Raw genomic sequence first — 24,550 nt, 5'->3', positions numbered from 1 at the left:
CTGAAGTTGGACCTACGGACTCCCACTGGGGCTTACCACTTAAAGCCCAAACAAAGGTAACATATTGTATTGTGTTAATTAACCAGTGTTCACCAGGGTAACTCCTGCATGTCACTCCATCAGTTGGTGTATAATAAATCCTCCGCCTGTTTTCACCTCCATCCAGAGTGTCCTGGATTATTTCCAACATAAGTGACATCAGAGCCCATGTAAATGACATCAGAGTCCAGTCCCCTGCCCTCACGGCAGGACCAAACACTGCCTAGACCAAGGCTACTCAACATGCAGCCCATGAACCACAGGGCCTGTTTGTTTGTGGCCTGCATTGCGGTTTGGGTTTCCGCGGGGTTCAATATGCGGCCCATGGGTGGGAGCCAAAACAAAAAAGGAGTCAGTATAATGGACTTCTGTTGAGATGCATTTTCGTAGTTAAATTCCTCAACTGTCGTTGCTCATTCAAAGTGTTGTCCTCTGCGTGGAAATCGGTAACTATTGCATTTTGTTAATATCAGCAGAATTGACTTAAATGGGACCTACATGTTGTGTAGTCTTGCCTAAATCTTTGTATTCATGCCTGTCAGTGTGAAAGAAGCTATTTGAATATATATGCATATAAATTTGCATGTACCGCCGCTCTCCGAGTTATGAACCAACACTTGGTCTGTAACTCGAACTGTTCGTAACTCGGATCCCAACTGTTCGTAAGTGCGGGTTGCATTCGTAACTTAGGGACCGCCTTTACGACTGCTCCATGGGAATGGTTATCCAGCCACTTATAGAGCCACCTTATAGTAGTCCCATTTAGGTTGTATTTCCCTAGTTTATTGATAAGTAGATCATATGAGACCCTATCAAATGCCTTACTAAACTCTAGGTATGCCAGGTCTACCGCTTCTCCCTTATCCACAAGGCTTGATAGCCTATCAAAGAAAGCTATCAGATTGGTTTGACATGATTTGTTCTTTACAAATCCATGCTGTTACCTATCACCTTATTATCTTCCAGATGTTTGCCAATGAATTCCTTAATTACTTACCCCATTATCTTCCCTGGCACAGACGTTAAACTGACAGGTCTGTGGTTTCCTGGGTTGTTCTTATTTCCCTTTTTATAGATTAGCACTAGATTTCCCTTTTCCCGTCTTCTGGAATCTCTCCCGACTTCCATGATTTTTCAAAGATAGCTAAAGGCTCAGATACCTCCTCTATCAGCTCCTTGAGTATTCTTGGATGCATTTCATCAGGCCCTGGTGACTTCCAGACATCTAACTTTTCTAAGTCATTTTTGACTTGCTCTTTTTTTATTTTAACTTCTAAACCTACCCCGTTTCCACTAGCATTCACGATATTGGGCATCTCATCATCATCCACCTTCTTGACAAAAACGAAAACAAAGAAGTCATCAAGCACTTCTGCCAAGTTTCCGGTTCTTGTTTCTCCCTCTTCACTGAGCAATAGGGCTACCCTGTCCTTGGTCTTCCTCTTGCATCTAATATACTTGTAGAATGTCTTCTTGTTATCCTTTATGTCGCTAGTTAGATTTAGCTCATTTTGTGCCTTTGCCTTTCTAATCGTGCTCCTGCATACCTGTGTTGTTTGCTTATATTTATCCTTTGTAGTTTGACCTAGTTTTCATTTTTTATGTGACTCCTTTTTGATTTTTAGATCATGTAAGATCTCCTAGTTGATCCAAGGTGGTCTTTTGCCGTACTTTCTATCTTCCCTACGCAGTGGAATAGTTTGCTTTTGGGCCCTTAATAATGTCCCTTTAAATAACTGCCAACTCTCTTCAGGTGTTTTTCCTCTTAGTCTTGCTTTCCCATGGACCTTACCTATCAGCTGTCTGAGTTTACTAAAAATCTGCCTTCCTGAAATCCATTGTCTCTATTTTGCTGTTCTTCCTTCTACCATTCCTTAGAATCATGAACCCTATGATTTCATGATCACTTTCATCCAAGCTGCCTTCCACTTTCAATTTTTCCACCAGTTCCTCCCTATTTGTTAAAATCCAGTCAAGAACAGCTTCCCCCCAGTAGCTTTCTCAACCTTCCGAAATAAAATATTGTCTCCAATGCAGTCCAAGAACTTACTGGATAATCTGTGCCTTGCTGGGTTAGTTTCCTAGCATATGTCTGGATAGTTGAAGTCCCCCATCACCACCAAATCTTGGGCTTTGGATGATTTTGTGAGATGTTTAAAAAAAGCCTCATCCACCTCTTCTACCTGGGCAGGTGGTCTGTAGTAGACCCCTAGCATGACATCACCCTTGTTTTTTACCCCTTTTAGCCTAACCCTGGCTATGTCTACACTACAGGGATCTATTGGAAAAAGGGATGCAAATTGCGCTCCGCAATTTGTGTACCTTCTTCCAATAGTTTTTTTTGAAGCAGCTTTTCCGAAATTTGGCCCATCTACACTGGGCCAAATTTCAGAAAAGCCTCTTCTTTCAGAAGAGCCCTTCTTTCAGAAGAGCCTTCTTCCTTGTGGGAGGAGGAAGACAGGGCTTCCAAAAGAGCACATCTGCTGTTCCGCAAAAAAAGTGGAAGAGGCAGATGCATTCCCTGGACGCAGAGGGGGTTTTCTGGGATACCTCTGGTATCCCGGAAAACCCCCGTAGTGTAGACAGCCCCAGAGACTCTCAACAAGTCTATTTCCTATCTCCATCTCCACTTCCCTCCCGGTGTATTCATTTTTAATATACAAGGCAACATCTCCTCCCTTGTTTCTCTGCCTATCCTTCCTGGGCAAGCTGTACCCTTCTATACCCATATCCCTATCATCTGTATTATCCTACCAAGTCTCTGTGGGCATGTCTACACTAGCTACCCTAGTTTGAACTAGGGTGGCAGTATAGACATACCCTGTGATACCAATTATCTCATAATTGTGTTTATTTATTAGCACTACAAGTGCTTCCTGCTTATTCCCCATACTCCTTGCCTTTGTATACAGGCATCTAAGATCTTGTTTCAGGATTTCTGCCGGCTCAGGCTGTCATTGGTGCCGAGAGCACAGGCTGGGGCACGCTGGAAGGGGTAGGACCTCACACTTTGTGTTAAGGGCAGGTGGGGTTGCCTGGAATAAGAGGGCAGTGGGGGAGAGGCGGTGCTCGACCACGTCGCTGGGCATCTCTGACCCACACCCTGGTAATGAAGCGCTAATAATAAGTGAAATACAGCACGGAGAGCTGCACGGCCGCTTGTTCCTTCTTTCTGTGCAGCTGCTGGCCCATGGCAAGGAAGACAAGGGTTTAGCAATATGCCCACTGCCCTGGGTCTGCGCTGGCCTTGCATGTACCAGCAGATTGGCCAAGGGAGATTTCCTGCGAACAACAGGAAACGCCTGGGTTTCCGGGGAGCCCAGAGACATCAACAGTGAGTCATGAATCTGCCCATCGCAGGGCGAGCCATAAAAGGGCTCCCCTCCAGCTGCGGGCAGGCACTCTGCCGACGCTGCCTCCCACGGGCCCGAGGATGGAGCGCGGCCGCCGGCACCTCCTGCTGCTGGTCGTGGTAGCCGCGGTGGCCGCTGCAGAGCCTTCTCCACACAAGACGCTGAGCTATGAAGAGGCCGTTGCCCTGGCTGTTGATTTCTACAACCAAGGGTCAGGCCTAGACCATGCCTTCCGGCTCCTTAAAGCGGACCCGCGGCCCGAGTGGGTAAGTACCAGCTCGCTCCCTCCAGGGCCCTGCGCCCTGGCTGGAAACCAGGCCCCCGAATCAGACCCTGACTCAGTAGGCTCCTACAACCCATCCAAAGAAATGAATGGGTAGCAGGTTTAAAACTAATAAAAGGAAGTTCTTCTTCACACAGTGTGTTGTCAACCTGTGGAACTCCTTGCCAGAGGAGGCGGTGAAGGCTAGGACTATAATAGAGTTTAAAGAGAAGCTGGATAAATTCATGGAGGTTAGGTCCATAAAAGGCTATTAGCCAGGGGATAAAATGGTGTCCTTGGCCTCTGTTTGTCAGAGGCTGGAGAGGGATGGCAGGAGACAAATCGCTTGAACATTGTCTTCGGTCCACCCTCTCTGGGGTACCTGGTGCTGGCCACTGTAGGCAGACAGGATACTGGGCTAGATGGACCTTTGGTCTGACCCAGTACGGCCGTTCTTATGTTCTTATGTTATGTAAAGAACCAACCTGGGACCTGTGAGATATTCACACTAGCTTAGAACACAGCAGCTTCCTGCTGTGCAGAGCCCGGGGCAGGCTCAGACTAGGGAGCTGCAGAAGTGTAATGCAGCAGCTGCTGCTGCGTGAGCTAAGGCAGTAGCAGACGCCTCAATCCTCACGGGGTGCCATTAGAGTGGACAGAGGTGGGGGTTGCCTACCTCCCCTCGTTGAGGAAACACCCCACGTTCTTAGAGACTTCCCCGCTGAAATCCCAGTGGCATCTCCACTTGTCATGCTAACTGACCCCAGTTGTCAGCAGGCAGGGTTAAATCTGTTACCAGAGTCCAAAGCAGACAGAAAATTGGATCTGCAACTGTATCTGCACCAGCGAGCCACCGATATTGGCACTGACACCCGTGGATGGGGATACCCACGGATATAAAGAGGACGTCCGCAAACTAGCAGGATTCTAAATACAAAATTTGTAACTGCGCTCACATCCATAGCTGGAAAAATGAGCTGCAGATGCCAACATCCGCGTCCACAGCTGTGGATCCCCGCATCTCTCTGCAGATTAGCAGGGCTCTGTCGGTTAGCTCTGGAGCAGAGGGCATGAGGCTCTACTGCATGAGTTAAAAGCCATGTGTCTCTTAGCTAAGGCAGTGTGGACTCATCAGTCTCTTGGTGCCAGTAGAGGGAACAGAGCACCCCACCCAAGGGATGTGTGAGATATATATGGACAACCAGGCTCAATGCCCTTGAAGGGTAATAGTGCAGCCTTTCCGTAGCATTTATTAAGATAGGAATTGCTTCTCTCTAGGCAAAAATCCATGTTACACTTCAATATTACATCAGTTGCAGAGCTCTCGCTCTTTGTTTGCAGTAGGGAGCTATGCAATAAGAGAGAGGTGATAAACTGAGGGCCAGGTGTGCAAGCCCATGGTTGTGCAAAATATCAGTGTGATAGGTAGACTAATTTGCACGACTGCTTGTGCAAACGGGTAATTGCATTACCAGCAGCTCATAGGGTTGCCAGGTGTCTGGTTTTGAACCAGGCAGTCCAGTATTAGAGCTTTCTGTTCGAGAAACAAATTGCGAAAATAGAAATGAGAAAATAGGAATGTCGGGTATTTTCTAAATCAGATGGAATGAAGATTGTGATGTAATGTCAAGAGTGTCCCATATTTTTGTTGAAACCATCTGGCAACCCTAGTGGCTCAGCAATGGCATTTGCATGTGCACTTCTCCGGTTTGCACGCTCACTTGCGGTAATTATGCATGCACATTCCACGAGTCGGTGCCATTCAAAATGTTTGTAAATCTGCCCCCTAGTGTCCACCGGGCGCCTCACTGTGAACTGACCTCTCAGCAGGATAAACCCTGAGACAGGACTCTGATGGGTGCCCTACGAAAGCCTGAACGCGCACAGCTGGAGAACCAGTTGAAAGGAGATTTATGGAGATTTTTAGTCCCAGCGTCATGTGCTCCCCGGTTGTCTCTGTGAATGGGCGTTACTAAAGGCTCGTTTCATTTGTAAATTGCAATGCTGGGGCTCCAGTCTGAATCCCAGTGGTGTTGGCTGGGTGATGCATGGGAATTTTGCCTACTGCCTCCTTACGGTTGGATGCATGCCCTGCTGCTGCAGCCCCATGCATGGCTGCTCTTGCCGGATAAATGCAGGGGGAGAAGCTGGGGCAGCACATAGAATCATAGAATACTAGGACTGGAAGGGACCTCGAGAGTCATCGAGTCCAGCCCCCCGCCCTCAAGGCAGGATCAAATACTGTCTAGACCATCCCTGATAGACATTTATCTACCCTACTCTTAAATATCTCCAGAAATGGGGATTCCACAACCTCCCTGGGCAATTTATTCCAGTGTTTGACCACCCTGACAGGCAGGAACTTTTTCCTAATGTCCAACCTAAACCTCCCTTGCTGCAGTTTAAGCCCATTGCTTCTTGTTCTATCCTCAGAGGCCAAGATGAACAAGTTTTCTCCCTCCTCCTCATGACACCCTTTTAGATACCTGAAAACGGCTCTCATGTCCCCCCTCAATCTTCTCTTTTCTAAACTAAACAAGCCCAATTCCTTCAGCCTTCCCTCATAGGTCATGTTCTCTAGACCTTTCATCATCCTCATTGCTCTTCTCTGGACCCTCTCCAATTTCTCCGCATCCTTCTTGAAATGCGATGCCCAGAACTGGAAACAATACTGCAACTGAGGCCTAACCAGCGCAGAGTAGAGCAGAAGAATGACTTCTCATGTCTTACTCACAACACTCCTGCTAATGCATCCCAGAATCATATTTGCTTTTTTTGCAACAGCATCACACTGCTGACTCATATTCAGCTTGTGGTCCACTATAACCCCTAGATCCCTTTCTGCCGTACTCCTTCCCAGACCGTCGCTTCCCATTCTGTATGTGTGAAACGGATTGTTCCTTCCTAAGTGGAGCACTTTATGGTTGATGTGAGCTAAGTCAGGAGGCAGAGCCTGTTGTATGTGGGTGCTGATGTGGATATTCCCTATGAGAGCGTATTCCAATCTTCTATTTCGCTGTTGCCCCAGGACATGACGGCTAACCCGCGGCAGGAGCTGAAGTTCACGGTGAAGGAGACCGTGTGCCTGGTGGCAGAGAACCTCCCTGGGACTGAATGTGACTTCAGAGACGATGGGGTAAGCCGTAACCGTCGCTGGGGTCCGCTCCATGTGCTCGGTCTCCTCTTTTAACACCCAGCTGCTGGGTGAACAGATGTAGAGTGTTCATCACCATGGCCCTTGCATGGTGAAACAAAGAGGGTTCCTCATGGGAGTAAACACTATTCTGGAGCAATGTCCCCTCTAAGCTTTTCCAGCCATGTGTGGAATAATTTTTTTGTACATGCACCCATGCATGTGTAGATGTGCACCACCTATAGAAACACAAACTTAGCTGTGGGTGCTCTGCTAATCAGCTGGGCAGCATGTGAATCTCTCCTGAGTGGTCGCATAAGTGCGCAGCTTCCAGGAAACACTGTGCTGGAGGAGTGAAAGATGCAGCGTTAGACTCAAGACCACTTTCTGGGAATGACCAGTGTTAATTGATGTAGCTCAAGTTGCGACCTTCTCCCTGCTGTGCAGACATGCCCTTGGAGAAACGATGGGACCCATGGAGTTCACGTGCCTGTCTTTTGCTCCTACTGGTCAGCAGCTTAGGGTCCATCTTCCTAAGCAGTGACAGCCTATCCAGCCTTCTGCCTAGCCCAGAGGTTGCGCCTTTTCCTCTCTCCCGTAGCCTCACCAGGGTCATCCGGCTGTGGTCGCCTCCAACTAGGTGACCTGTAATCTGCTCTGCTGAGGGCTGTAGTTGCAGATCACCAAGGGCTTGAACCATGGAGCTGGTGGATAAAGTGGCCACCCCAGTCTCGCTCTCTTGTACTGGGCCACACCGCCCAGGGCGCCGCTTGTCATCATGACCTCGGCTGGCGCCGTCAGCCCATTTCCCCCACCGCTGGATTTGTGCCCAGGCCTGTGGAGGCAGCTAGAGTACTGCCCTTGCTCCCGCAACACTCGGACGCTGAGCTGAGTTCTCCCTCCTCACAGGTGGTCAGGGACTGTTCGGGATTCTTCTCCACCCAGCAGGTGTCACCCATCGTCGTGGTCAGCTGCAACACTGTGGCCCAGAAGGTAGGTCTTGGGGCACCGTCTTCCAAGTGGGGATGGGGTTGGGGATGGGGCAGGAAGGGTGTCTTTGCCATTGGCTCACTGGGTGGAGATTGGAGGCTGCAAAGATAACATAGGGATGGGTGTCTAGCTGCATCTGGTGAGGGCAGAGCCACGAAAAGACCCCCCCCACACACCTCCCGTTTGGGCTGGCAGCTGAATCCTCTAGACCCCATCTGCAATGCAAGCTCCTCACTGAGATAAACGAGGAGTCCAAACCTCTGTGTCCTCTCCACCTGGACCAAGAGATGGCTGGGTGGAGAGGGAACTCTTGGGAATAGCTCTCTGCAGCCAGGAGTCAGCCCCAGGAAGGTTTATGGGTCACCGATGCAGCAGGAGCCTTTCCTAAGCCCGTACAACCGATATGGTTGGGGAGGAGGAGCCTTGCCAGCAGATCCAGAGAAGTGATTAGCCCCCTTTATTCGGCTCTGGTGAGGCCACATCTGGAATATTGTGTCCAGTTCTGCCCCCCCCCCCCATTACAGAAAGGATGTGGACACATTGGAGAGGGCCCAGCAGAGGGCAACCAAAATGATGAGGGGGTCGGAGCACATGACTATGAGGAGAGGCTGAGGGATTTGGGTTTGTTTAGTCCCCAGAAGAGAAGAGTGAGGGGGGATTTGAGAGCAGCCTTCAACTCCCTGAAGGGAGGTTCCCAAGAGGCTGGAGAGAGGCTGTTCTCAGTAGTGACGGATGGCAGAACAAGGAGCAGTGGTCTCAAGTTGCAGTGGGGGAGGTCTAGGTTGGATATTAGGAAAAACTATTCCCCAAGGAGGGTGGGGAAGCACTGGGCTGGGTTCCCTAGGGAGGGGGTGGAATCTCCATCCCTAGAGGTGTTTAAGCCTTGGCTTGACCAAGCCCTGGCTGGGATGATTGAGTTGGGTTGGTCCTGCTTTGGGCAGGGGGCTGGACTTGATGACTCCTGAGGTCTCTTCCAGCCCTGGGATTCTATGAAGGGGCTCCCCTTGCTCCCCGCCCAGAGAGATGTCACGGTCTCCAGGCTTGGACAGGAACGGGACACGCAAATCCCCAGGGGCAGACAGTGACGCCGATACGGTATCAGTCTCCCTGACACAGTCATTGCTCATTTTCCCTCCAGCCTACTCACATCAGGAGATCCAGGAGCCCAAGACGTAAGTGGACTTGGAAGCCTCGCCGCCGAGGCTCCTACACGCTTATCTCCCAAGGCGGAAATAAAGGCAAACACAATAGACTACAGATGGCCTGATGGGAAGAGGCCTGGGCAGCTGCAAAGCAGCTTCTGCACCTCTCGCTCGGTTGCTACCTTTGTTCCATCTATTTCTGTTCTTAGTTTACTCCTGACACCATGTCATGGTCTTCTGCGCCACATGTGGCTGTCTGCAGCACTTCCGTATATCCACCAAATGGGTTCACCCTAAGATCCTTTAATGCTTTGACGGGTGTTACTGCTAACATAATGGCCAAGGTATGAAATAAAGTATTTGACACACACACCTCCCCAGTGGTTTCACAGCATAATACAATCCAGCATAATACAATTCATTACAGTTCCAGCCTCTTCCTGGTAGCTCCTGAATGGCTTGTGACTCAGAGCCCAGGGATGGCCACACGGCATCAGGACTAGGGATGTTAAATATCGATGAATCGAAGAGTCGAGTAACCTCATGCATTCTTATTGGTTAGTCGACTACCCTATAGTACCCAGGGCGGGGCCGGCAGCCAGTGCGCTCTGGCCCCACTACCGAGAAGCCCCCTGCCACTCCGTGCTGCTACCTCTGTATGAGAGGCAGCAGGGCCGGGTGCCAGACTGGAGCTAGTCTGCAAGGGGAGCAGTTTAAAAACCAGTTCCCCTTGCGGACCAGCTGCCTGTCACCCCACACTGCTGTCTCACTCTCTGATACAGAGGCAGCAGTGCAGGGTGGCAGCAGCTCCTGTCTGGGGGAGTGTCTGTGCTCCCGGACCCAGCATGAGTCGGAACGGAGCCGGCCTGCCTGCCAGCCTAGCTCCTAACACACTTTAAATGCAGAGCCGCAGCGGGGGTAGTTCCCGGACCTGTCACGAGCCAGGACTGTGCCGGGCTGCTGGCCAGCCTGCTGAAAAATGTACTTTTCAGATGGAGAGTTAACTAGTGGTGTCCCCTAGGGGTCTGTACCCATGACCAGGCCAAACGACAGAGATAAAGACAGTTGAATCATAGAATCATAGAACACTAGGACTGGAAGGGACCTCGAGAGGTCAGTGAGTCCAGTCCCCTGCCCTCATGGCAGGACCAAATACTGTCTAGACCATCCCTGATAGACATTTATCTAACCTGCTCTTAAATATCTCCAGAGATGGGGATTCCACCACCTCCCTGGGCAATTTATTCCAGTGTTTGACCACCCTGACAGTTAGGAACTTTTTCCTAATCTCCAAGCTAAACCTCCCTTGCTGCAGTTTAAGCCCATTGCTTCTTGTTCTATCCTCAGAGACCAAGATGAACAAGTTTTCTCCCTCCTCCTTATGACACCCTTTTAGATACCGGAACACGGCTCTCATGTCCCCCCTCAATCTTCCCTTTTCTAAACTAAACAAACCCAGTTCCTTCAGCCTTCCCTCATAGCTCCTGTTCTCTAGACCTTTCATCATTCTCGTTGCTCTTCTCTGGACCCTCTCCAATTTCTCCAGAGAAGAGCAGCAAGAATTGAGAAAAGAAGGAAATGGATTTGGAAAGTTGGCTGGGGCACCACTCAAGTGCACCCTCAAAACATGTGCTTCTTTGCCAACAGGTCGGTCTGAGAGCCCACCTCCAGCCCTGCACATGCACAGCCAGACCCCACACTAGACACCCGGGAGAGGAGACTTCTGGCAAAGATAGTTTGGGTTAAGAACTGGAATATTTGGCCCGGGGGGGTGTGGAATCTCCATCACTGGAGAGATTTAAGAGCAGTTTAAACAAACAGCTGTCAGAGAAGGTCAAAATGGTGCTGGTCCTGCCATGAGTGCAGGAAACTGGCCTTGATGACCTCTCAAGTTCCCTTCCAGTTGTGTGATGCTATAATTCTGTGATTTGGGGGGATGGAACTGGATGGTCCTTACTTTTCTTTCTTGCTGGCCATGGAAATGACCAACCATCCTGGGGGCTGGTGGGTGTACGAGTATTCAAACCCCGTGGCTGGGATGACAAATCTTTTGGGCCCTCTTGGAGATATGCAGGAAGGAGGACACAGTTTGCCACAAGGCTTTGGCAGTCTTTAGGATCCTCTCTGTGCAGCGGAAGTACAACCTGTGTGGGGGCTGATGCAGATAGCGCATTAAACAAGGAGTCCAATTGCTGCCCCTTAATTGGCCTGATTGATTCTGGCAGATTCCTGCCGGTTCCGGACTAGCCCTTGTTAGTTTACCCTGGGAATGGGGATTTACTCAACTAGGGCTAATATACTTCCTCTCCTCCGCTCTCCTGCGCCCCTCTGTCACAACACACAGAGAATTTCTAGCATTTTGACAACTGACAGACAGAGAGGTACGTGGCACAAGCACACTGCTCCCCAACCCAACCCCAACTTTAATTCACGTCCTGCACGGAGAGGACTGGAATTGTCAGTTACAAACCCCCGTCTGTCCTGCCTGGATTACAAAACAGACCCTAACCAGTCAGTATGTGCAAGAGATGAGCTGAAGGAAAAACGTGTCCTGAGTCTGCCTTGTCCTCCCCCCCCCATTACAATCCTGCCAGGCAAATTCACAGCCAGCACAACCGTGCGCATTGTTTATTGCATTTTATGTGGGAGGGAAAGCATCGTGAGAGCCAGGCTCCCAGGAGGTAGAGGGGACATGGTCTAATCATATAGAAGGGTCTGTGGATGGAGAGGCAGCCGTCAGTGTTATAGAATGAGCGTTTGCCATTACAGCAGAGACAGAGTTTCATGAAATGTGACTGAGAATTCATTCCAACTGGCTCGGGGAGAGACACAGCTACGGGCAATGAAAACTGGCCAATTGTAAATGCAAGTTAAGGAAAAACTTGCTCCAGCCTACAAAGGAGTTAACGCCAAGCGAGGTGGATTCCTTCTGAGCTATGCGTTACAGCTAGGAGCAATTAAGAAGGGATCCATCAGGGTGACTCAGGGAGACGGATAGCACGATGGAATAGGTTCCTCCTATTGGACACGGGGGCGACTTAGGATACAAGAGAACACATTGGCCCTCCCAGGGAGCAGCCCGGTGTGTTTATCCATCGTCAATTCGCTGTACGTTCCCTTTGGATTTAGTGGTGGCACCATCAAAAGTCAATCCCTAGGCTCTACAGGAACACGCCTTGTGTGATTTCTGGACTCAGAGCTGATGGGTCCAGCTCTGGTTGTCAGGATTGTAGGAGACAGGTCTCTTCTTGGTGCACATCAGGGTCGATCCATGAAAGCCAAGGGAGCGACGGCGATTTATACCAGCCGAGGAGCTGACCCAACAGAATGAGGACACGTAGCTCAGACTTTCCTAGCGGTGAGGCTCCTGGACTACACCCAATCCCCACCATGGATTGTTTAGCAATTGGTGCCCAGGATTGCAGTGAAGTATTTGAAACATTCCTCTTTTCCCCCGACCAACCTGCCCCAGCAGGGTGATGTGACGGACCGGGCCGTGTCTGGGCACAGCTGAGGGCGTCCGCTCAGGGCGAATTGCTCGAATCCAGGGCTCTTTATAGCCCCCCTGACTGGTGACCTCTCCACACAGGCCACACACCAGTCCCACAGAGCGCTTCAGCAGCCTGCCTGAAGCCTCCCGAGCAAAACCCCTCCGACACCCCAGCAATATCCGTGCCCCAGATGGCCCCGGGCCTCATACACAGGTGGGGGGTCCTAGCACCCAATCCCACCTACACCGAACCAGTTCTGTCCGGTTCCAAGAAACCAGCCACAGATCCCTGGTCAATTTACCCTCTGGACCTTGCCCACAAATCACACTGGGCCAATCCTTTAGAATCTATATCTAAAGGTTTATTATTACAAGAAAGAAAAGCATGAGAGTGAGGTTGTTAAAGTACAGTACGTTACATGCACCGAATCTCCCAGTTCTCGATGCAGGCTCTAGCAGAGATGTTGCAGCTGCTGGTTTAAAAGTTCTTATTGCACATCCTGCAATCAGGATGGGTTCACAGGTCTTCCGGGCTCTTCGATCCCTGCAATGCTACCTCTGGGATGAAGTGCTGAGCTGAGAACCAAATGGCATCGACCACATGGCCTCTTTATACCCCCTTCCTGGCCTCTTCTGGTATGCAGCAGGTCACCTGGTCCTCAGCCTCTCTCTGCTGGCTGCCCTCAGGTGACACATCCCATTCTTTGGGTGTGTCCATAGCCTATTGAGAGCCATTGTCCCACAGGGCTTCGCTACTCAGCCTGTCCATAGCCATGCTTAACCACATTCAGAGAAATATTCAGCTTCCACACAGATTACAGATTCCTACCTACACACACAGACATTATATACTCACATAAACAGTGTACACAGGATCAGAAAACAACAAGCTCCCATTCAATACCCCACATGGCTCCCTTTTATTCCAATTTCTGGGGCCAATACCCCCACCTAGGGGTGCAGCAGTGATCTGGCTGCTTCCCCCCAATTCGGTAATGTGACAGGTGGCCAATGGAAAGAGGCTGCAGAAGGATGGAGAAAAGCCACCTGCGAAGGGACGATGGGAGCAGGCAGCCAATGAGGCACTAGCCTGTGCAAAGGAGGCAGCCTATAAAAGAGCTTTCCCCAGGAGGGACAGGACCGGCTCGCACTGGACCCCACAGGGCACAGGATGGAGACCTGCCTGAAAATCCTGCTGCTCGTCGGGGTGGTCACAGCAGCCCCCACGCCACCCGCATCTTCTCTGCCATCCCACGAGGATGCGATTTTATCAGCAGTACAGGTGTACAACCAAGAGCCAGGCGTAACGCTGGCCTACCGGCTCCTGGAAGCGGAGCCTCAGCCAGACTGGGTGAGTGACCTGAGAATCCCTTTGGGGCTCGAACTCATAGCGCAGATCAACAGGGAATCGCTGCCTCGGATGCTAGCCCGTGTACCTACAGTCAGGGGGTTGCACCGTGGCTGTTATACCCAGGGCTGATTTCTGGGGGTGCCAGCTATGGGCGAGGCACTTCCCAAACACTCACGTCCCTGCTCACACTCCAAGTAGGCAGACATTGGGGGGAGGGAACAACAGGGAGTTTAGAGACAAGTCAGCTCAAGTCCTGGTAAGCAGCAGGGCACTGGGGGGTTTTGAAGACGAGTGAAATAGAAGCAGGGACACAGCCGTGCACTACTTCCCGTTCTTACCACCCCGCGGCTGCCTGCTCCTCGCTTGAAAGCAGCAGTTCATTCAGATCCAGCTGGTCGGGCAAGTCTTCCATGTGCATTATGCTGTGAGCAATTCTGAGCAGGAGCTTTTTACCGCGTGTTTGTACAGCGCCTGGCGCAATGGCAGCGATCAGCCACAAGTGTTTAAACAAAAGAGCCAGCCCAGAAAAAATCATGGGATTGGCTTAAAAATCACGATAAAAAAAAAACGTGGGGTACTTTCTTTTCTTTGCTGTCTGGGTTATGAGCCCTTCCGAATAAATACTGATTTACATTTCTGCAGGTTCAAAAAGCAGTAGGAGACACTCTTTGAATTAAATCTCATCCCTCAGTCACCTTGTGCAGAAAATTCAAATTTACTAGCATGTAGAAGACAGATTTAATTTAACAACACTGGTTCACCCCTTATTGTTATCATTTATAAAGTGGCAATGAAATACTGTTCTTGTTTGAGGAACCCAAAAATATATTTATACCCCAGGACTACGTCTAGACTGGCATGATTTTCCGCAAATGCTTTTAACGGAAAAGTTTTCCGTTAAAAGCATTTGCGGAAAAGAGCATCTAGATTGGCACAGATGCTGTTCCGCAAAAGCACTTTTAGCAGAAAAGCATCCGTGCCAATCTAGACGCGCTTTTGTGTAAAAAAGCCCCGATCGCCATTTTCGCGATCGGGGCTTTTTTGCGCAAAACAAATCTGAGCTGTCTACACTGGCCCTTTTGCGCAAAAGCTTTGCGCAAAAGGGACTTTTGCCCGAACGGGAGCAGCATAGTATTTCCGCAAGAAGCACTGATTTCAGACAGTAGGAAGTCAGTGTTCTTGTGGAAATTCAAGTGGCCAGCGTAGGCAGCTGGCAAGTTTTCTGCTTTTGCGGAAAAACTTGCCAGTCTAGACACGACCCAGCAGCATCTAAACATTCAAGCCAGGATCATGTGCTCGGTGCTGTACAAATACGTACTAAGGGTACGTCTACACAGCAGGGCTAAAGCTGAAATAAGTGATGCAACTTCACTTACGTCAATTGCGTAGTTTAAGTGGAAATAGCTTATTTTTCGGCTTTTGGCGCTGTCTACACAGCAGGAAGTCTGAGGAAGAGCACTCTTCCCCCAACTTGCCTTACTCCTTGTAAAATGAGGGTTACGGGAGTCAGAGTACAAAGTCCTCCAGCTCTACATTATGTTGAAATAACTACCTGTAGTATAGACACGGACTATATTATTTTGGAATAATGTCAGTTATTCCAAAATAACAAAGAGAGAGTCCCTGCCTACAGGAACTTTACAATATAAAGAGATAAGAAAGACAGAGAGAAAGGATGTATTATTAACCCCATGCTAGTGGGGAAACTGAGGCACTGAGCACTATCTTGCAATCAAGTCAGTGCTCCAATGTATGTCATTTTTCCTAGTTGCCCTGTTCACAGACACCTATGTGGACTGCAAAAGTTGCCAGAGTTACCGGTTATCTTGGGGTTCCTTTTAAAATGCTGCCCTTGCTCTGAGGTTTGGGAGAGCCCTGCTCAGCAGAGCAGCTCACCCTGCGTATTCAGGGTCAGAGCTCTTGGTGTTGGGCCAAGATTTTTGGCAGAGATGCGTGATGTCATGTCCCAACTTGAAACACTCGGAAGGGTCTGATTTCCAGAACATTTCTCAGCTCCAGGCGCAGCAGATTCTGAAACGGGGCGCCCAATGGCGAGGCGCAAACTCACGGGTCACATTTTAATCCCCTGGCGCTGGCTCACAGAGATGCTCACTCCTTGGCCACTTGCTTAGCTCTGCACAGCACCAGGAGCTGGATTCGGTTCCTTCTCGTGCCTCACCCACAGCACCTGGGGTTCCCAGGGTGAGGCAGGAGAAGGAAAAGCCGAGCCTGAGCCGCAGAGCAAAATTCAACCGGCTGGGCTGCCAGGTAGGGAACTAACCGTTTTCTAATGAAAGGCTTGGTCTTGGGAGCAGCTGAGCATCCTCTGCTCACAGGGACATTCAGGCCCGGAGCTCAGCCCCGCACTGGAGGGCTCAGAGCCCTGCACAATCCTACCCATCAGGAGCACACTCGGGGCCCGATCCTGCCAACACTTGCTCACACAAATATCTTTGGCAAGACAGGAACCTGCCTATGGCAATGAGAGAGCAGCAATAAGACCCGCCATCCCAAGAGCTGGCTTGGACCATGTCGCTTTGAATTCCTGACAGTGCAGTTCCGGTGTGGAAAAGACCGAGAGAAACACGGAGTGGCTGGGTTTTTTCAGGGAAGGGCAGGAGATGGGGAGGAATTGCAACGTATTCATTATTTGTTCCAAACATAGCCCTGGGGCTGGTCCTGGTGCAAATCAGCCCCACTTAAGACAAAGGAGCTACTCCAGAGCTAGCTCAGAGCCAGGGCCGGATGGAGGCAGCTGCCCAGGGTGCCAACCGATGGGGGGGCGCCTGATAGCAGCTGTAAGGGGCGTGTGGCGTCCCTTACAGCTGCCATCAGGAGCCGCGCGCCCGGCTCCCGCAGCGCCGGCCCCCTCATCCCCACGGCACCGGCCAGCAGTGAGTGCCCTCCCCCCACGGCTGTGGGCCCCTGCACAGTCTGGCACGCGCGTGAGCAGTGCTGGCCGGGCTGGGCTGGGCAGTGCATGTGCCATGCTCCCCGGGGGCGGGCCCTAGGCTGCACGCCAGCGGCCGTGGCCAGCATGCGTATGCGCCATGTGCCCCAGGGGGTGGGCCCATGCACCCTGGAGGGGCGGACCCGTGCCCTATGGGCGGGGTGCCGTGCGCCCAGGCCCAGGGTGCCAAAAGCGCTCGGGCCGGCCCTACTCAGAGCACATGAAGTTACATCCCTAGATTAATGTTTGAACAGCGTTTGACATATGGCAGGCTCTAGACACCAGCTAAGAATCATTATTTAAAACCTATTGGCTGTGTCTAGACCGGCCAGTTTCTCCGGAAAATCAGCTGCTTTTCTGGGAAAACTTGCCAGCTGTCTACACTGGCCGCTTGAATTTCCGCAAATGCACTGACGATCTCATGGAAGATTGTCAGTGTTCTTGTGGAAATACTGTGCTGCTCCCGTTCGGGCAAAAGTCCTTTTGCACAAAACTTTTGCACAAAAGGGCCAGTGTAGACAGCTCAGATTTGTTTTCTGCAAAAAAGCCCCGATGGCGAAAATGGCGATCGGGGCTTTTTTGCAGAAAAGTGCGTCTAGATCGGCACGGACGCTTCCGTGCCAATCTAGACGCTCTGTTCCGAAAACGCTTTTAATGGAAAACTTTTCCGTTAAAAGCATTTCCGGAAAATCATGCCAGTCTAGACACAGCCATGATGTCGGTGGAATAGCGTAAGTCCCATTTACACTCAGCTTAGCCTGGACTCTCCTGTCGCTCATCATAAATATTCAGTTTGTTCTTTCATTGACTGTCTTCTTAGGACGTGACTTCGAAAACTGTCCAGCCGCTGAAATTTACTATTAAAGAGACAGTGTGCCTGATCTCGGAGAAACGCGACAGCAGCCAATGCGAATTCAAAGAAGACGGGGTAAGAATCACTCGCTGCCTGGAGACACTGCCCCCTGCTCTTCTGTCTCACTTATCCCAATAGCATCTCTCGGAAAATGTGTGTTCCCCACAGACACATAAAGGAAGGCATGGTGCTATGGGACAGTGCCTTTGCAGCTGTAGCCAGCTTGCTGAGTCTTGCATTAATGTCACAGACAACACCCATCCATCCAACCCCTAATTACAGGACTGCTGGTTTCTATTCTCAGGTTTGCTGTGGTCAGCTGGAGCACTGTTCTACCTGGAAGCCCCCACTGAAGTCAGAAGTGGGGGATGAATCTTGTGTGTAATAGTACACACATGGTACATCAGCATTTTGACATACCTAATGAGATCAGGGCCCCTTGGTGCCAGGTGCTGCACAGACACAGACAGTCCCTGCCCCCTAGAAGCTCACAGTTTAAGTACAAAGCGAAGCAGAGGCTTGCTGATAGAGAGAGCTCTGGTCCCTGTAGTGATGTGATGGACCCAAGGTGATACACCAGGACAGTGGCGGAGTGGAGAAGTCTAGCCATGTCTCCCAAACTGCAGCCCAGCAGTCTGCCTGCAAGACCCAGCTTCTAGCTCTGTAAGCATGCTCTGCCCTGAGAGCGATCCAGCTTCCTGTGGTTGGTTTAACCTAGGAATAGCTCGCTTGGCTCAAGGGAGTACAGATTTGACTCTCCTTGTTTACATCCACATTTACCCTCTTCTCTAAGAGCCAGATTCTACTCCTCGCTCAGCTGGAGCAGACAAGTCCTGCCAAAGAGCCCACCCTGACTGCTCGCACAGCCAGGCACCACTGAACACGGGCCCGGCTTAGAAAGACTGTAAACGCCTCAGGACAGAGACCGTCTTCCTGGTCTCTGCACTGCGCCTCGCACAGTGGGGACGTGACTCAGTGTAACGCCCAAACCAAGCCCGAGTGTGAACCTCCTGCTGCACTTGTGACCTGTACCACACTGCGAAGCAGGTCTCCTTACCGGAGCCGCCTGAGTGGTGAGGTTCCCTGAGGGTCACACGCTGAGCTCTTTTCTCTCCCGGCAGCTGATCAAAGACTGCTCTGGATTCTTCTCCACTGAACAGGACCCCCCCTCTGCCATGATCAAATGCGAGGATGCGTCTGAGGAGGTGAGTGACCTGGCTGGGCAGGGGCAGAGTTAAGGGTATCCCTTGCCGAGATCCTGGCCGGGTATTTCGTGCTGCACAAGCATCCTCAGGAGCTCCCCCTGCTGGCAGCGAGTTTGCAAAGTTCTCTCCCGAGCCTGGAGGAGGAGCCCTGCAGCCACCAGATGCTGGGAGCAGATTCCAGTCTCTCCGGGATACAGAGGAAACCTCAGGCTCCATGCAGTGCCTGGGGGCAGGGCAAGTGGGGCTGAGGGAGGGGCCGGGAGCCTCCTCACCAGCTGCCTTTGCCGGTGACATTGACACACATTGCATGGTGCAGGGACTGAAAGGCCCCTGATCCCACACACCAGACAAAAGGCGCCAGGCAGGGCCCTTCCTTCCTGCCCTGCAGCAGCGACCTGCCCAAGCCGGGGGTGCGGGTTCGAGACAGCCAAGGGGAGTGGGGTAAGGGCTGAGTGTATAATCCTGAGCCTTCAATGGCACGGCCCTGGCGCGCTGTCCTTGCAGCTGGCAAGCTCCTGTCCCTCCCCTAGAGGCAGAGCTCTGTCCAAGAGCCCAGCAGCAAGGCTCCCTCCTGAGGGCTACTCCTCCCCTCCCGTAGCCACCTGGGCCTGCCGTGACTCTGGTTGGATGAGCTCATTGGCTCAGCAGAGGCCGTGTGCTCCAGGGGAGACGGCACTGGATTGGAACATTGGTGCTCCTCCCTGCTCTGCCACTGACCAGCTGTGTGACCTTGGGCATGTCACCCTGTCACCCTCCCCCTGAGACTGTCACACGCTGTGCGTGAGCACAGCACTTACCACAGGCTTGATCAAAGGCAGAGTCTGCCGCCGTTGCCTATAGCAAATGGGACAAGAGAACCAGCTGGTCAGTCTGCATGGAGATCTCACCCGGACCTCTTTCCCCTCTAGCCTAATCTCGTCACACGGAGCCGCTGGAGACGTTTCACGAGAAGGGCTGGTGGGTTCATTCGTAAAAATCGCTGGAATATCATTTCTACGGCGCTCAAGTGGATTGGCTAACGAGGTCCAGAGAGAGAGCAGGTGAAAGGGTTCGCAAGCAGCCAGACCCAGCTCTTAGCTCCATTGCTCCTGCGTAGGCAGCATGATTGGAACCAAGGGTCAGAATCATCTGACAGCTCCAGAGCATCGGCTTCTACTTACTGAACAGCAGCGACTCCAGCGCTGCTCACCAGGGCTCCTCTGCTTAATAAAGCGCCTTTCTGCGAATGCTATTGGCCTCTTCTTTCATAGTGTGGGAGGAGATTAGAGCAGTGTTTCTCACATGAACAGGTGTGTGGGGAGCAAGACACGAGAAGTCGTTCTTCCACTCTGCTCTGCACTGGTTAGGCCTCACTTGGAGTCTTGTGTCCAGTTCTGGGCACCGCATTTCAAGAAGGATGTGGAGAAATTGGAGAGGGTCTAGAGAAGAGGAACGAGAATGATTAAAGGTCTAGAGAACATGACCTATGAGGGAAGGCTGAAAGAATTGGGTTTGTTTAGTTTAGAAAAGAGAAGACTGAGGGGGGACATGAGAGCCGTTTTCAGGTATCTAAAAGGGTGTCACAAGGAGGAGGGAGAAAACTTGTTCATCTTGGCCTCTGGGGATAGAACAAGAAGCAATGGGCTTAAACTGCAGCAAGGGAGGTTTAGGTTGGACATTAGGAAAAAGTTCCTGCCTGTCAGGGTGGTCAAACACTGGAATAAATTGCCCAGGGAGGTGGTGGAATCCCCATCTCTGGAGATATTTAAGAGCAGGTTAGATAAATGTCTATCAGGGATGGTCTAGACAGTATTTGGTCCTGCCATGGGGGCAGGGGACTGGACTTGATGACCTCTCGAGATCCCTTCCAGTCCCAGTATTCTATAATAACCCGCGGTATGAGTACTCTTAGGGGTACCCGAGAGAAGTCTGGAGGGGGTACGTCAACACAACTGAAATTTGGAGAAAACTGAATTTTTACGTTTTACAGCGCTTTATTATTTTTGGACTTTTTACACCCAAAAATGTCATCGCCTGCCTGCCTACGATTAAGTTATTTAAACAAATGTGTTGCAAGGGCAGAAAAAATGGTGTGTGTCTGAAAACTGAAGGTCCTGGGGGTACTTATAATTTTTTTTTTGGTTGAAAAAGGGGTACTTTATAAAAAAAAGGTTGAGAAACACTGGATTAGAGCCTTAAACCATGAGTCCCCTGACTCTGCTGGCCAAGGAAAGCCCCCGACTAAGAGTCACACACCAGCTCCACTAAACAAAACCATCCCCTGCCCAATTGCAACTGAGGTCCAGACACTCAGAGCCAACTTGTTAATGGTGACTTTGGGCGCCAACCCGGGACGGCCTCTAAGGAGCCTGGTTTTCAGAAAGTGCTAAGCCCCCACCCTCCGAAAACAAGGCCCTTTCAGAATCTCTCTACTTGGGCACACGGATCTTAGCCTACCCAGAATCAACACTGTCATGGCTCCTTCCCCACTCTGCATGATAAATGCAGAAGTGGGGGCCAGCAAGTGTACCCCAAAGCCTTATCTACCAGGCGTTGGTATAAAACTTCCCCCCAAGATCTTAAAAACCTAGATCTTGGGAATAAAACTTCCGCTGCCACCACCCAAATGTTGATAAAGAAATCAGGGGAAAGATCATTTGGGAAATCTTACCCCTAAAACAAAAATCAGGGCACACCATTAACCACTGCCAGGTTAATAAAAAGAAAAGAAAGAACTTTTATTATTACAACAATATTCCGGTTGCAAGTATAATGACTAGAGAGGAAGGTAACAAAATATACTCATCAAGGGTATGTCTACACTACCCCGCTAGTTCGAACTAGCGGGGTAATGTATGCATACCGCACTTGCTAATGAAGCCCGGGATTTGAATTTCCCGGGCTTCATTAGCATAAGCGGGGAGCCGCCATTTTTAAATCCCCGCTGCTTCAAACCCCGTGCAGCGCGGCTACACGGGGCTCAAACTAGGTAGTTCAGACTAGGGTGCCTATTCCGAACTACCAGTACACCTCATTTCACGAGGTGTACCGGTAGTTCGGAATAGGAACCTAGTCCGAACTACCTAGTTCGAGCCCCGTGTAGCCGCGCTGCACGGGGTTCGAAGCAGCGGGGATTTAAAAATGGCGGCTCCCCGCTTATGCTAATGAAGCCCGGGAAATTCAAATCCCGGGCTTCATTAGCAAGTGCGGTATGCATACATTACCCCGCTAGTTCGAACTAGCGGGGTAGTGTAGACATACCCGGAGAAACTCCACGGGCCTAGAACTTAGTTACAAAGAAAAGCCAAAACACCTTTTAAGCAGTGCCAGATCTCAGATCCCATACCCAATCCTTAAAACAATAAAACCTAACGAAACTACCTAAACTTTACCCTACTTACAGAAAATGAAGAATGGTGTCTTGGAGAGAGAGAGAGAGACATGTTTGTCCCTCTCTATAGCTGCAGAGAACTCTCTCCCAGAGACAAAAGGGCGAAAAGACAAAAAACCAAATTCCTTTGTCCCAGTTTGAAAAGTCCCACCTACATTCCTATGGGTCACTCCACCTGGCTAGGTGTAGTTAACCCCTTAATCCCCAGGCTGCTGGCTAACCCTCATAATCATGACAAACACTCTTTTGGAAAAATGCATGGCCCATGGCACGTCATAGTTTCAAAACTAGAACTTTCATTCATCCTCCACAGGGGGCCCCCAAATTAGCCTCAGGTGCCATAAGAGAAGGGGTGTCACCCGCTGTGACGTAGTGGGGGTACTTGCTGGGCTGTGGTGACCCCTGCTGTCTGGAGCAAGACCCAGCAGGGAAAACCTCACTAGGCAGAGGTAATGCCAAACTTGTTGAACCAGTGGCCAGACACCCCCCATGGAGAGGAACAAAGGAAGGTGGATGCTGCCCTGACTGGGGGGCAGGGCTGGAAGAAGGTTAGTGAGTTGTTGGCTGGGAGCATGGAGGAGAGCCTAGGGAAAGGGACTGGAGTTTAGGGGCCCAGTCTCCCCCATCTCAAGGGGGCCTGAGGCATCCTAGCCCAGCTCTGTGACCAGATTACATCTGTGCTGTGCTGTATCCTGGAGAGGCAATAAACAACCTCCATTACACCAGCTGGTGCGGTCTGTTTGTGCCATTTCAGGGTGCAGGAGACGGGGGACCCCCAACGCGCCGTCACACCCGCACACACAAGTCATGGTTTTAGTCACCAAGGAGTTTAGTGGTCATGCCCATTGCAGACTCACTCAGCCTCCCTGATTTAGGGCCAGTTCCAGCCGGATCTAGGGTTGCCACATACTTTAAAAAAAATAGTGAACATGGCAGATACCCCTCTGAATTCTTTGATCTGTTTAAATTAAAATGGCTGCCGCGCTGTACCGATCAGCTGTTTGTCAGCACAGCTTTATAGTCTGGACGCTCCACGGTCGATATCAAAGGCATTTGTCGACCTCCCCATTATGCCATGTGGGATGAGGTTTACCAGGGAGGTCAACAAATGCCTTTGATGTCAACCGCGGAGCATCCAGACTACAGTGCTGAGCCGACAAACAGCTGATCGGCACAGCGCGGCAGCCATTTTAATTTAAATGAAGCAGCGATTATTTAAATCAGTGCTTCATTTTCCTGTGTCTACAAAGGTAATCTACATGGCTCCATCGGCAGAGCCATGTAGTGTAGACATACCCTTCGTGTCTGTTAGTGTCAGTGCTACGGACCCTGGAGGAAGTGGCTGGGTTCCAGGATTAGGAAGTGGGGACAGAGGGAAGATGTGCTGGCTGGCTCTGTAGAAGGCAGCTGCCCTATCGACCCAGGGGACTGGGCATACAGGGAAGAAACACCAGTACAGGGTAGAGATACCTGAGGCTATGTCTACACTGCGGGGTTTTTCTGGGATACCAGAAGTATCCTGGAAAACCCCCGCCGCATGCAGGGAAAGCGTTTGCTCTTCTGCTTTTTTTGTGGAAGAGCAAACGCACTCTGTCGGGGAGCCCTGTATTCCTCTTTCCACGAGGAATAAGAGCTCCTCCAAAAAAGGAGGCTTTTCCGAAATGTGGCCCAGTGTAAACGGGAAAAATTTCGAAAAAGCCTTTTCAGAAAAAAAATATCGGAAAATGCTACGCAAATTGCAGAGAAATTGGAGAGGTCCAGAGAAGAGCAACAAGAATGATAATAGGTCTAGAGAACATGACCCTATGAGGGAAGACTGAAAGAACTGGGCTTGTTTAGTTAAGAAAGGAGAAAACTGAGAGGGGACATAGAATCATAGAATCATAGGACTGGAAGGGACCTCGAGAGGTCATCGAGTCCAGCCCCCCGCCCTCAAGGCAGGATCAAGCTCCGTCTACACCATCCCTGACAGATGTCTATCTAACCTGTTCTTAAATATCTCCAGAGAGGGAGATTCCACCACCTCCCTTGGCAATTTATTCCAATATTTGACCACCCTGACAGTTAGGAATTTTTTCCTAATGTCCAATCTAAACCTCCCTTGCTGCACTTTAAGCCCATTACTCCTTGTCCTGTCCTCAGAAACCAAGAGGAACAAATTTTCTCCTTCCTCCTTGTGACACCCTTTTAGATATTTGAAAACCGCTATCATGTCCCCCCTTAATCTTCTTTTTTCCAAACTAAACAAGCCCAGTTCATGAAGCCTGGCTTCATAGGTCATGTTCCCTACATGATAGGGGTTTTCAAGTATCTAAAAGGGTGTCACAAGGAGGAGGGAGAAAATTGTTCTCCTTGGCCTCTGAGGAGAGGATAAGCAGCAAGGGGCTTAAACTGCAGCAAGGGAGGTTTAGA

General features: G+C 50.6%; 1 protein-coding gene across 1 annotated transcript; it reads left to right on the top strand.

Annotated features, from left to right (window-relative positions):
* Positions 1–3,301: 3,301 nt before the first annotated feature.
* On the top strand, positions 3,302–19,961 carry LOC102462847 (uncharacterized). Its single transcript, XM_075922995.1, has 7 exons — positions 3,302–3,658; positions 6,683–6,790; positions 7,697–7,780; positions 13,539–13,760; positions 17,531–17,638; positions 18,685–18,768; positions 19,677–19,961. The coding sequence occupies exons 1-7, from the start codon at positions 3,473–3,475 to the stop codon at positions 19,785–19,787; spliced, it is 903 nt and encodes a 300-aa protein (XP_075779110.1). The 5' UTR covers positions 3,302–3,472; the 3' UTR covers positions 19,788–19,961.
* The last annotated feature ends 4,589 nt before the right edge of the window (positions 19,962–24,550 follow it).

The sequence above is a fragment of the Pelodiscus sinensis genome, chromosome 2 (assembly GCF_049634645.1).
Source record: "Pelodiscus sinensis isolate JC-2024 chromosome 2, ASM4963464v1, whole genome shotgun sequence".
Lineage (NCBI taxonomy): Eukaryota > Metazoa > Chordata > Testudines > Trionychidae > Pelodiscus > Pelodiscus sinensis.
This window is presented reverse-complemented; position numbering and strand designations above follow the sequence as displayed.

Coding starts and splice junctions, on each gene's coding strand:
- LOC102462847 (XM_075922995.1), top strand. CDS start 3,473: ATGGAGCGCGGCCGCCGGCACCTCCTGCTGCTGGTCGTGGTAGCCGCG. Junction 3,659..6,682: donor CGGACCCGCGGCCCGAGTGG/GTAAGTACCAGC, acceptor CTGTTGCCCCAG/GACATGACGGCTAACCCGCG. Junction 6,791..7,696: donor GTGACTTCAGAGACGATGGG/GTAAGCCGTAAC, acceptor CCCTCCTCACAG/GTGGTCAGGGACTGTTCGGG.